The sequence below is a fragment of the Quercus robur genome, chromosome 10 (genome assembly GCF_932294415.1).
Source record: "Quercus robur chromosome 10, dhQueRobu3.1, whole genome shotgun sequence".
NCBI classification, from domain to species: domain Eukaryota; kingdom Viridiplantae; phylum Streptophyta; class Magnoliopsida; order Fagales; family Fagaceae; genus Quercus; species Quercus robur.
In genome coordinates this window covers 17,981,005-17,994,272 of record NC_065543.1, presented here as the reverse complement: position 1 = coordinate 17,994,272, position 13,268 = coordinate 17,981,005, and the positions used below count along the sequence as shown (strand labels likewise).

The 13,268-nt window shown below is 35.1% G+C and overlaps 1 protein-coding gene across 1 annotated transcript in view; it reads left to right on the top strand.

Moving 5' to 3' along the window:
• Positions 1 to 13,268, top strand: part of LOC126701430 (DNA topoisomerase 3-alpha) — a 39,728-nt gene that overhangs the window by 15,530 nt on the left and 10,930 nt on the right. Inside the window, exons 15-19 of the mRNA XM_050399520.1 lie at positions 3,990 to 4,119; positions 4,782 to 4,834; positions 4,912 to 5,011; positions 5,968 to 6,006; positions 8,826 to 8,904. Coding sequence (XP_050255477.1) covers positions 3,990 to 4,119; positions 4,782 to 4,834; positions 4,912 to 5,011; positions 5,968 to 6,006; positions 8,826 to 8,904 — 401 coding nt within the window. The remainder of the gene's footprint in view (positions 1 to 3,989; positions 4,120 to 4,781; positions 4,835 to 4,911; positions 5,012 to 5,967; positions 6,007 to 8,825; positions 8,905 to 13,268) is intronic.

Sequence of the window (13,268 nt, the reverse complement as noted above, 5' to 3'; positions counted from 1 at the left end):
TTTTTGTATTTAAAGATATAATAACATTGTCTTGAGACTTAATTTAATCTGATCTCAGATATGGAGGTCTGTTTTAGTTATAAACTGGTTGACTGTGGAATCCATCGTTATCATAGTTGCATGTTATGTGTAGCTGTAAGGTGCCATGGATGGTATATTAAGTATTGAGGAAGAAACAAGTTAACTAGTAACAATAAGTATGCCAATGATTTGACTTTTGTTTTGCTAGATATAAATTTTTGAGCATGATGCCTTACCGATATCTTAAACACACAAACAGTCACATACATGCATGCATAAATTATTTTTATATATATAAAATTAATTAATTAAATGTTTCATACATGTTTATAATTTTTAGCCAATGAACTTTATCTCAAATGGCCATTCCTCCCACAAGAACAGAGTGGAAGGTACTGGGTTCAAGACCCACTAAGTGTGTTTGTAACTTATATAGTATTTATAATTTCATATGTTTTTATGTACATATGAATAATCCCTTCCTATAACATGGATGGTATGTTCTACAATATATATCAAGAGACATTGATGTTTTATGTAGATGTTGCAACACATTAGTCACTGTGAGCATTTTTTTAATATGTTTTATTATTCCTTTTAACTTTCAGCCTTGCGACCCATAATAAGCAGTTTATAGACTTAAGGTTGAAATAACTTTTTTACTTTTTATTAGTAGGGTAATTGGGCCATTAGCCATTGATTAAAATTTCTAGAGGGCTTTATTGAGAAAAAAAATTGTTTTCTTGAGTCAAAGTAAAAGAATATACTATTAATGCCGTGGATTTTTTTTTTTAAATTTTTTTTATTATTTTTAAGTAAAAGGATCAGTATATTGAAATGAGAGAACTACTATAGTACATGGGAAGAAAAATATTGTAACTCCTAAAGAATTAAAATATGAAATTTAAAAGATCAACAACTTCTACAAAAGAAGAAGAATCAAGGCTGGCTAATATTTTTTTCCAAGAAAGTGTAAGCTTTGATAGCTATTGGCTGTGAGTTTATGTAATAATAATGAGTGTATGCAAAATTGAAATAGAAAAATACAAGAAACAAACACATGGAACACAAAGATTTACTTTGTTCAGCCTTAGGCCTTCATCAATGGGTGGTATCTAGGAGAAAGTTTCATTAAGAAAGTAGGAGATTATAAAAGTGGTACAAAAGAACCCTTGCAAATCCCAAATATAACCGTAGGGCTTGCTCTCACCACAACTAGCACACCACAAGAATTCCTAATTATTTAAACCTGGTGTGCTAAAGACCAAATTTGTGTGTTGAATAGCGAGCATGGCAGAGTATATATATGAGTCCAAGGCATGTGTGTGTTGCAGTTGATATCAGAACTAAGTAGAATTTGGTCTACAATATATGAGTCCAAGGCATGTGTGTGTTGCAGTTGATATCAGAACTAAGTAGAATTTGGTCTACAAGTCCTTGTCATACACCACAAGCAATAGAAGACAAAGACACAGTAAAATACTTGACCAAAATCATGCCCCTGCCACAATGAAGTTCTCAAGGATAGCGATTTAAGCGAAATCACTTAGTGCCCTCCTCCATCATAAGTACAATTATTCCATTCTCTCCTAATATTCTGCGTAAGACATAATGGTGTAGCACCCCGAATTTAAGTCCTTGTCACTGTACCACATCTCCTTTTCCAACAAGTGAGAAGATCTGTCAATGTATTAGGCATCTCCATTCAACTCCAAAGGAAGAAATGACAAGTGCTCAGAGTTCTCTTGCTATCAAATAATGAAGCAAAAGATGATCCACTGTTTCTCCACTTTCCTTACACATACAACACCAATCTACCACAATAATACGTCATTTGAGGAGAGTTTTTCCACTGTCAGAATTTCCCCAATGTCATGAAAGTATTTCACTTTACATTAATATTTAACTGTAGTGAACTTATAGATCCTATCAAGAATTGGACAGAAACTTTATGTTTACTGTATTCTGAAGTATATTTGGTAAGAGTATATTTTTGCGTCTACACACAAACATCCATAATAATATATATGGCTTCGTATATGTAAATGGAATGAAAATGATTACACATAAAAGTGAGCTGTATGTATTATTCAGCCCTCTTACTATTTATTCTTTATATAGAAAGGGTCATTACAATAGGACAAGGAATATCCTTTTATATAACAACCGGGAGGGACAGCTGGTAAGGACGCATCAACACCAGGAAACTTCCTAAAGGCTTCTAACTATTCTAGAAGGGTACAACCCACTCATCACAATGTTATAGTAACATCTTTCCATTTTTTTCTGACACTACCCCGCATGCTGTCATATAGGTCCAGCTTGAAACGTATAGACTTTGAATGACTCCTACACAGTGCCTTGGTAAAGACATCAACAAGAGGGCTGAAATTTACTTGAACTGGCTGAAACTTGGTCTATATCAGTCAAAATAGAAGTTGTGCCTGAACCAACCGAAGCAGTCTGAACCGGCCAAAAAGATTTGAAACCAAGCAAAGCCAAACATAGACTTTATCCAGGTTAGGCTATCTTTATCCTGGATGAGGGATGAACAACTATGAATATACAAAAAACTGGCAAGCTTATAATGTGTTGGCGACCACTATGTTGGCAACCAACCACTACTTTGGCGACCATTACTTCGGCTGAGCAACTGGTGAACACACCATTATGCTCTAGTAACCAACCATCTAGTACAAAAAACAATCAAGAATGGTAGAGGATGTTTGAAAACCACCGCGGATCCACCAAGGATGCAATTCGACTATCGAACTCAATCAACGGCCACCAAGAACAACGACTACCAAGATAGGTGGAGGATGGATGAAAATAACTTAAGATCTGCTAACCAACCACCAAGAACAACAACAACTGAGAGCAATGACTCAGCTCTGAGTTTTTACTAACAACAAGCTAAGTAACAGTTTTCAACAAAGGAGGTGCATGAAGACGCTTGAGATGCTGGATGTCTTCATGCTCCTTCCAACAACATTTAATTGATGAGGATCGGAGACACAGATCTTTAATGCTCTGATACCATGTTAATGGAAAGAAAATGATTATCAAAAAAGTGAGGAACCATCTTTCTATTCTTTCTTTATATAGAAAGGGTTGCTACAATAGGACAAGGAATATCCTTCAATATGATAGCTATAGAGACAGCTGGTTGGGACCCCTCAATTAGGAAACTTCCTACAACCCATACTAACATCTTTCTATTTTTTTCCTAACTGTATCAAGATATTTGAGAATAAAATTTGACTTTATACTGTGTAAGAAAATTTTTATTTGCAAATTGGGTTTGTTTTGAGTTCATTGGATGATGCCAAAATCTGTCGTTGAACTTTTAGCTTGTTGGCAAGGATGGTTTGGTCGGCATTGGAATAGTCATATTTGGATGATTGTCCCTCATTACTTGATGTGGTGCATTCGGAGGGACTGGAATAGCAGGAGTTTTGAAGACACTGAAAGTTCTATGCCTGATCTCAAGTTATTTTTTAGAACTTTATTGGATTGGTTGTCAGCCATGAGGAACCTTTCTTTATTTTCTATTGTTGACTTATTAGATTTATGTAACTTTTGTAATTGATTGTTTACCCCAGTATACTTTTTGTATACTTGGGTGACTCTTTTTGATGATATATATAATTTTATTATGTATAAAAAAAAAATTTACTTGCAAATTGTCAATTTGTAATTGTTAAATGGGTAGAAACGTCCCAAACTCAACAAAATCAATATCCATTGATAGTTTCATAGGTGTATTGAAAAGCAATGGATGACCTGATGTGGTTAACTTTGTGTGATTTACAAAGTATTGGCATAGAAATGGTAGGAAAATAGTATTAATTCGGTTGATGTATGTATTTGAATCATAGTTCAATGTTTAAAACCTATGTTGCAGTGAGGGATTATATGTGTATTTAGATATGTGATTGTTATTATGCTTTGGCTTATTATTTCTATAGGTATAAGCTTTGGAAACCATATCTTAGAGCAGTTATGGAGCGTGACATGAAAGCAGTTAGCGAAGGCACTAAGAGCAAAACTGAAGTTTTGACAACTAGTTTGCAGCAGATGAAAGCTTGCTTTGTAGATGTAAGTAGGCAGTTCACCGTTACTGTGATTATGGAATATTAGTAATTTGTTCCTTTGAGGTTACGGTATAACTTTGATTTCCTGTATAGAGTTGTTTCCATGAGATTAAACATATTCAGATGACATTCCATGAGATTAAACCACATGTAGGTTAGGAAACCCTATTGTTTTTTTTTTTTTTTTTAATTTCTGTTAATTTGTAGATATTACAAATTATCATCGTGGGGAAATGACATGCTAATACTTAGATGCAAAAGTAAAAAAAGTTCTCATGTATGCGTACATGTGTGAAAGAAGGCCCAATTATTTCTTTCATGTGTAATATTTCAATAAGGCAAAGTGGGTGATGTGGAAGCTCAAAGACCATTTTATTTGATTTAAGAAGTCAATTGCACATATATATATATATATATTTTTTTTAATAATATTAAAAAAAAAAAAACCAAATAAATGAATGTAAATAAGCTCATCTAGGCACATCCTATTAGTCAATTTCTGACAAATTTTTTAGCCACTTGTGTATTATAGGTTACTTTGAAATACTTCTTTAAATATCTGCTTGTGTTTTATAATTTGGGACTAAGGTTTGGTTGTTGTTATTATTGTTGTGTTGTGTATTTTGTGAATATCAAATATTACTTCCCATTTGGAAATACGTGCAGGCCAGGTTAAATAAAGTAAAACTTTTTGAAGCCATGGCAGTTTTCTTTGAGAGGTGATTTCTTACTTTCCTCTGTCTTCGTAGATTATTATGTTTTTACTATCATAATGCATGTTTTACCATTAATGTAGGTCCAACCGATCTGGTGGGGATGAGCAGCATGCAGCCGGAGAAGTTGTCAGGCCATGTGGACTTTGCCAGGAATCAGATATGGTGCTTCGGCGAAACCGGGTAATGATTTATAGCATCAATTTCCCTATTTAAAGAAGCATTGGAAGTTTTATAATTTTCTTCAATCAATAAGATAATTCGATCCTTTGGTGCACTTTCAAGCCAATGGTCTTTTGATGCACAAGAAGCAAAACACATTTTCTTCAATCAAATTAACCTTAAATCCACAAGGAGAGTTATTGGAATCCACCAAAAAGTAGAGAGACAAAAGTTTGAAATTTATTAAACTGAATAATGAATTGCCTTGGAGATTACAGTGTGTTTAAATAGAAAGCAATCTTAGGGCTGCTAGGAGATGCTTAGAAAACCTTAAAAGCATTCCTAATGTGGTTAGGAAAACATCTTAAAACCCTAATTTGCATTAAGCACGAAATTAGGTGAAAAAATAGGAAAAAATGACCAAAAACAGCAAAATTGAGATAATTTTTCCCAACATTTTCTTATTCTAACATGGATTCAGATTACCTCTTATTGTACTATGGAGTTTGGAATGTTGCCTCTTTGTGTTAAATGTGGCCTGTATGGAGGGAGAGGTAGGAGGACATCTGAAGAACAGTAACTAGATAGAGTTTCCAAACTCAGGTTGGTGGGTTCATTATTATAATGGATGTTGTTGGATGTGAGGAGACCTTCATTCATTAATGATTTCATTGATTAATTGTATTTGATAATGTTCCTTTGGGTATACACCCTCTATACTGCAAGGGTATCACTTGTATGTTTCCTTTTTAGCTTAATGAAATTTTTATTACCTATAAAAAATTATTTTTAATTTTAAGCCATATAAATGGAGTGTATTCTATAGATGTAATTCCCTACATGTTTTATGCTTTCTAGTAAGTCGCATTGTACACGATACTTTTAGTGCTTGTAATATGGCTTTATGTTATAGATACTCTGTAATAAATATAGTTATTTCTTTTTCCTCATAAAATTGTTATTGTCACTCTCAACAGGATGGCAATTTCATGGTTGGATGCATGGGTTATCCACAGGTTGGGATACTTTCCTTGTTACATTCAATGTATTGTTAATCATGCTTGGATGAATACCTTGATGCTGAGGGTTTGCAAAGGTTGGGTTTGTATGATAATTTTTCAACAATAAAGACTGTGAGATGGATGGTTCTGTTTATTCACTTTAGATTGACAGGATCTACTAGTTATAAATTATAATGCATTTTTTCAAACTGAATATATTACTGCGTTTTTTAATAGGATCCCCTTTATATCTCTTACTTATTGATGTTCTTTTTTAATAGGGTTTCCTTTGCCCATTAGAATTAGGGTTTAAGTTTAATAGTCTATATAAGCTAAGTGTTGTACTCCTATTGAGGGGGATTTATTTTATGAATAAAATTTCTATGAAATTGTCCCAGTGTTCTGGTGCAGACTCCATCCAATCCTAGGTGTTGACTTCTAGAGTGGTTTTTTTTTTTTTTTTTTTTTTTTTTCTCGCTTGATGCTGACTCCAAGCAAGCCTAGATGCTAACTCCTAAATTCTCTATCCTTATTTTCCTGTCCTTTTATTTTTTTTGTTGCACTACTTATTAAAAAAAAAAAAAAATTTGTTGCATCAGGTTGGTTTGTCATTTGTCCATTGTCTCTCAATGCATGGAGTTTTGTTCATTTTGGTCTTTGTGATTTTGTAGGTTGTAGTTTCATTTACTTAAATGATTCCTTGCCATCTCACAATTGCATGGCCATACAGCCACAGATTAGTTTCCTGCTTCTTCCAAATTAACCTCCAACTAGTCTCAACATCATGTTAACTTCTTGGATATACCCTTTTCTTTACTGTCACCTGTGTATCTCAACATTGAAATTTCAGATATGCTCAACTTATTGACATGTGGATGCATGATATTTATATTCAAAACTTCACTTAGTGAATTGGTCTGAGGTATGCTTGCCTATTCAATTTGGGGGTCTAGCAATTAGAAATCTGAGGTGCTTTAATGAAGCATTGTTGGAAAAATGGTTGTGGATATTTGGGTATGAGAGAGAAGCGTTATGGAGAAGGGTAATAAGGGTTAAATATGGAAGTGAGGAAGGAGGTTGGTGCTCTAATTCTATTCTAGGTTCCTATGGGGTGAGTTTATCAAAGATTATTAGTAATGGTTGGTCTACTTCTTGTTACTATATTCAGTATGAGATTGGAGATGGGACTAGAGTGAAATTTTGGCATGATGTCTGCTGTGGGAATAACCCTCTGAGTGTGTGTTTTCCTGAATTATTCGGAATTAGTAGTGTTAAGAAGGCTTATGTGGCTGATATCATGCAATTCCCTAATGGGATTCTTTATTGAGACTTGGAGTTCTTGTGTTCTATTCAGGATTGGGAATTGGAATTTGTCTAATTTTTTGGATGTTATATATGGAGTTTCATCGAGGGGTATTGGTGAGGAATAGATATGTTGGATGCCTACAAAGAGTAGGGGGTTTGAGGTTTGCAGTTATTATTGGGCCTTGTTGGTTGTATGTAATCAATCCTTCCCTTGGAGAAGCATTTTTAAGCCAAAGGTTCCTTCTAGAATTGCGTTCTTTGTTTGGACTGCAGTTTTGGGAAATATTGACTATTCATAATTTACATAAGAGGAAAGTATGGATTTTGGATTGGTGTTATATGTGCAAAAGTAATATAGAATCGGTAGATCATCTTTTATTACATTGCCCTATTGTTTTTGAGATGTGGTCTATGGTGTTCACTTTGTTTGGTATATATTGGACAATGCTAGACTGCGGTTGAGCTCCTAGCATTTTGGCAAGGAAAATTTGGCCGCCATCGGAATGGTGTTATCTGGATGGCTGTCCCTCATTGTTTGATGTGGTGTATTTGGCAGGAGAGAAATTACTGATGTTTTGAAAAATTTGAAAGAACAGTAGTAGACTTAAAAACTTTTCTTCTTTAAAAAACTGTTGGATTGGATGTCTATCATAGGAAGTCCTTCCTGTATACTTGGGTGACTCCTTTTTATGACTTTGAATAAAATTTTCACTACTTATAAAAAAATTTTAAAAAAATTATAATTCCGCAACATTTTCCCAATAATGATTGTTTAACCTTATAAGCATCTTATAAAGTATTTCCTTGTAATTTGCTAGGTATTTGAGAGCCACATAACAGTTTAGAAAACCTTCCTTCCATGGATATTAGGTTGAACTTTTAATATCAGGGAATATTTCCTGTCTTGTCCCTGATTTACTAATTGGTTGAGTATCTTGCCATTTGCAGATGCTTGCAGTATGTATTATCCTTCTTATAAGCCATTAAACTTTTCCTTTTTGTCTATTCAAGGTGCAATAATGTAGCAAGCTCCTTCCCTGTTACGACTTTCATAATCCTTTTTTTTTTCTTAAATCAAAAATGTATTTAGCAAATCTTTTGAGCCCTTTCCTTTGAAGCTTCATTGTTGACTAGGATCAGCTGGTGGGTTAGTTGAGTTTATGCAAACTTTAACCAGCAAAATTCTCATATCAACATATTTACTTTTCGTTAGTGTTTGTTGCACATAGCTAGTTGCACACATCCATACACACAGTCTTGGAAATTGTTTATTGAAAACATGATTTTCAGTTTTAATTTTGAAATCATAAACATGATTTTACCATTTAACTGAAATTGTGTTTTGAAGACACGATTTCAACTGACACACACTCCATACACATTGGTGTGTAATAATTAGCACTTTTTTACTTTTTATATTTTCTGGTGGAACTGGAATATTGGAGATTAGTGAGTCCATTTGGATTCTTTTTGTCATTAGGGGACCTTGGTCTTAATAATTATAACACCTATTTGCTACTCCTTTTCAGTGCAGGAATGCTGTTTGGCTCCCCGGATCTCTATCAGAAGCAGTGGTAACCACTAATATTTGCAACACTTGCACTCCAGGTTTTTTCACAATTTCCTATTGCTCTATATTTTCTGTTACTGATTTTAACATGGAGGGCTGATGCATTCCCCGTGGCAAAGTGATCTTACTTCCAAATTGTAGATTAAGGGGATTCTTAGAATATAATATAAATAATTAAGTTTCATACTTCCTATCAGCTTAAACTCTAATACAAGTAATAATTTAACATGGTATTGAAGCAAGAGATCTTGTGTTTGAACCTTGTCTCATTGAGGGAGTGTTAGAATATAATGTTAATGATTAAGTTTTCCACATTCCTGTTAGTTTAAGCTTGGCAGATAAGTAGTAATTTAAAAGGGATGAAATCCATGTGAGGAAGGTTATCAAGTTGTGTTATTGGTAGGATAATAAGCACATTGGAGGTTTCTTATATGTTCTTTGTTGATGACACTATATTTAGTGGGGGTGAAGATGGAGAGTTACAAGCTACTTCAAAGTTGTTTTTAGTTTGAGGGGGAGTTTGGTAAAAGTTGGTTGTTTTTAAATTTGGCAGAAGTGTTGGGTATAAGGTAGGTTTACTTAAAAATAGGTGCAAAAATGCTATTACTGAAATGTGGAGAAACAACTAGCAAGGTGGAAAAAGTTTTTCTTTTTTTAATAAGTAATGAAGTTTTATTAATACGGAGAGTTACTTCACATTCTTTTTATTGATAGGTAATAAGAATATTATTAAACAAACTGTAAAACAGAAGAAAGCAAATACAAGGTTTTCATGATGGTGAACACAACGAAATGCAATATACAAAAAAACAGCAACAAACAAGAAGAAAAAACTTAAATACTAAGAGAAGAAATAAACTCCAAGGTAGTGGAACAATTCGAGAAGCCCCAACACCTAGACCAATCAAATAAAGTCTTCTGGCATAGAATTTGTAATTGAGCCAAGGATTTGTCGGTATCCTCAAAAGAGCGCCGATTTGTTTCCATCCAAACAATCCACATCAAACAAGTAGGAACCATATTCCAAATGTCTGAATTAAATTTACCCATCCAATAGCTCCAACAATACACCAAGCTTTCCACAGAGCCTGGCATGACCCATTGGGTCCCAAAGATCTGAAACATATAAACCCATAGAGAGTGAGCTATAGGACAATGGAGGAGGAGATGATCCACAGTTTTCTCATTCTGATGGCACATACAACACCGATTCACCAAAATGCGCCCCCTAAGCATAAGATTATCCAATGTAAGGATCTGCCCATGAATCGCTGTCCACACAAAAAATGCTACCCTCTTAGGGATCTTAGCTTTCCAAATACCCTTCCATGGAAAATTGGAGGCAGCTACACCCCTCTTGTTATGGTAACGGGACCGGGTATCAAACTTGCCATTCCCGTGGAGACACCAATGAGAAGTGTCACTCCCACCACCCCTAGGGATCCAAGATTGAATGAACTCAATGAAAGAGAAGGCAGCCTCTAATTCCCTTTCATGAAAATCCCTATGAAATATCAAATTCCAAATTCTATCATTTCCACCCTCCTGGAAGCATAGTACATCAGAAATGCAAGCTTCCTTGTCATTAGAACACACATACAATTGAGGATAGAGCCTTTTAAGTGAGTTATCTCCCACCCACTTATCATGCCAAAAAAGAATATGAGTGCCATCACTCACCACTAGGGCCACATGTTTGGAGAAATTCTCCCAACCATCATGAATACCACGCCACAGACCACATCCATGGGCCCTTCTACAAATTTTAGTAGTCCACCCCCCTTGACCCTTTCCATATTTAGTTGCAATAACCCTCCTCTAAAGATGAGTGCCTTCTCGTCCAAACCTCTATAACCATTTCCCTAACAAGGTTTTATTAAAATGCACTAACTTCCTGATCCCCAAACCCCCCATATCTATTGGTAAACACACCTTCTCCCAAGCCATCAAAGGATATTTGAAACACTCCTTTGAAGATCCCCATAAAAAATTTCTCTGAATATGCTCCAATCTATCAGCCACAGCTACAAGGATGACAAATAATGATAGATAGTACGTAGGAAGGCTAGAAAGAGTACTCTTTAACAGGGTAAGTCTACCCTCCTTTGATAAATAAAGACGCTTCCAACCTGAGAGTTTCTTCTCCATCCTTTCCAATATAGGATTCCACACAGATGTTGTTTTGTATGGGGTGCCCAATGGCATTCCCAAGTATTTCATAGGCAGACTACCCACCCTACATCGAAGTATGGTAGCCGAAGCATCTATATTCCCAACCTTCCTAAACCTCACATTCACAATGATGAACACAAAGAATCTTAAAACAATTACAAAAAATCAAGGATCGAATCTAGGAGAAGAATGAAATTGAAAGATAGAAGTACAATGATTAAACCCCAAACTCGAGACCACTCAAACAAGGTGTAATGCATTAATGATTTCAATTGATCCTAGGATTTTTCAGTGTCCTTAAAAGTGTGTGATTTGCGTTCCTTCCACACTAACCACATCAGACATGAAGGCACCAAATTCCAAACATCTGGAGAATGTTTCCCAAACTAATCCTTCACCAAATAAAAGAGAGGATGTATAGAAGATGCTCCCTAGAGGCATCACAAAAAAAGTATGGTATCAGTAGCAAAAAGGAGATGCAAGATGCTCAACCTTGAGTCGTATTAGGCCCCACATGAAAACCTTGGATAAAACCTCCCTATGTTTTCTTCAACATCCTGCCCAATATCTCCATGACCAGAATAAAAAGTAACAGTGATACAAGGCAAGGAATTTTTAGTGAAATATGGGGAGGTTTAGGGTGATTGAACCTCAATAGTGTGAGTTTGTAAAAGAGCATCAGGGTTTGTGGGAACTGTTTTCACAATTTGTTTGTTTTAAGATAAAGGATGACAATCAGGTGTGTCTTTGGTGTGCTAGTTGGTGTGATGATGTTGGAGTGAAGGATAGGTTTTTGGAAGCATTTCTAGGTAAATAGTTATGATGGATTGGATAAAATGTGATAATTTATGGAAGCAGGGTATTTTTAGTTAAATAAGGGGAGGTTTAGGGTGATTGGAGCTCAAAACTGGTACAAGGTTCCTATCTAAGAAGCATATACACTCCAAAATGCCCAGTGTCTATTAGACACTCTAGGGACACTCCTGCATACATGTCCTCAATGTGTTGGGAAGGAAAAAAAATTGTTGTCTCATACTTTTTAGGTTTTTGTTGGTAGGAGTTTGTGGAAGAGCATCAGGGGTTTGTGGGAATGTTTTTCACAGTATTTTTGTTTTAAGATAAAAGATGACAATAAGGTATGACTCTGGTGTGTTAGTGGGTATGATGATATTGAACTGAAGGATAGGTTTTTTTGGACCTATTCTAGATTTTAATGGATAAGGATTGTTTTGTTGTGTTACAGTTGGGAATGACCGATGAAGGAGCCCGATGTCGGAATGTGAAATTTCTGAGATCTTTGCGACATTGGGAGATTGAGTTAGTCGACATTTTTATGGAGTTATTGTGGTTGAGGCTTTCTAAGAAAGGAAGGTTCAATGTTCATTCATTCTAGAGGCTCTTAGAGGGCCATTAGCAGTTAAATTTTCATGGGAAAATATTTGGTGTATAAGGATACCAAAAAAGTAGCATTCTTTGGATGGACAATTGCTTTGGGTTATTGATGATTGATAATTTAAGAAGAAAAAAAAAGGGGGGGGGGGTGTGATTATGGGTAGATGTTGCATGTTTAAGAATTGTTGTGAGATGATACACCATCTCCTTTTACATTGTGTTGTGGCATGAGAATTGTGGTTGTGAGCTTTATCTTCATTTTTGTGCATTGGGTGATGCCTTGGACTGTGCTAGACATGTTTGCAAGTTGGAAAGAGAAGTTTAGTTGTCAAGAGAAAGGTGATTTGGGGTGTTGTCCCTCTTTATAATATGTGGACAATTTGTTAAAAGAGATATCATTGTGCTTTAAATGATAGAGAGATGAATGTGAAGTAGCTTAAATAATTTCTTAATCATTAATTGACAGATTTTGTGCTTTGCGTGTACACTGAGTCTTTTTCAGATTTTAGCACTCTTATTTCCAATTGTCATATGTTGAGAGGATATCTTGTGATTATCTCTCATATTAATTCTCTTCTCTTTGAATTAATTTCTTATTAACTATAAAGAATATGGAAACATAAGGGATGGCTGATTGGATGCAGGTAAATTGTAACAATCTCGTAGCTATTTTTCCCTTTAGTCTCTTAGGTTAGGTGATAACACCTGTACAATCTAGCATATTGTCATATCTATTAGAATACTTCTTCCAATATAATCGTCTTTAGATATAAGAAACCCTCTGTTGGGTGGTTCCAGTCATTTTCTGTTCGGTACTGACTTGGGTTCTTCACCTGGT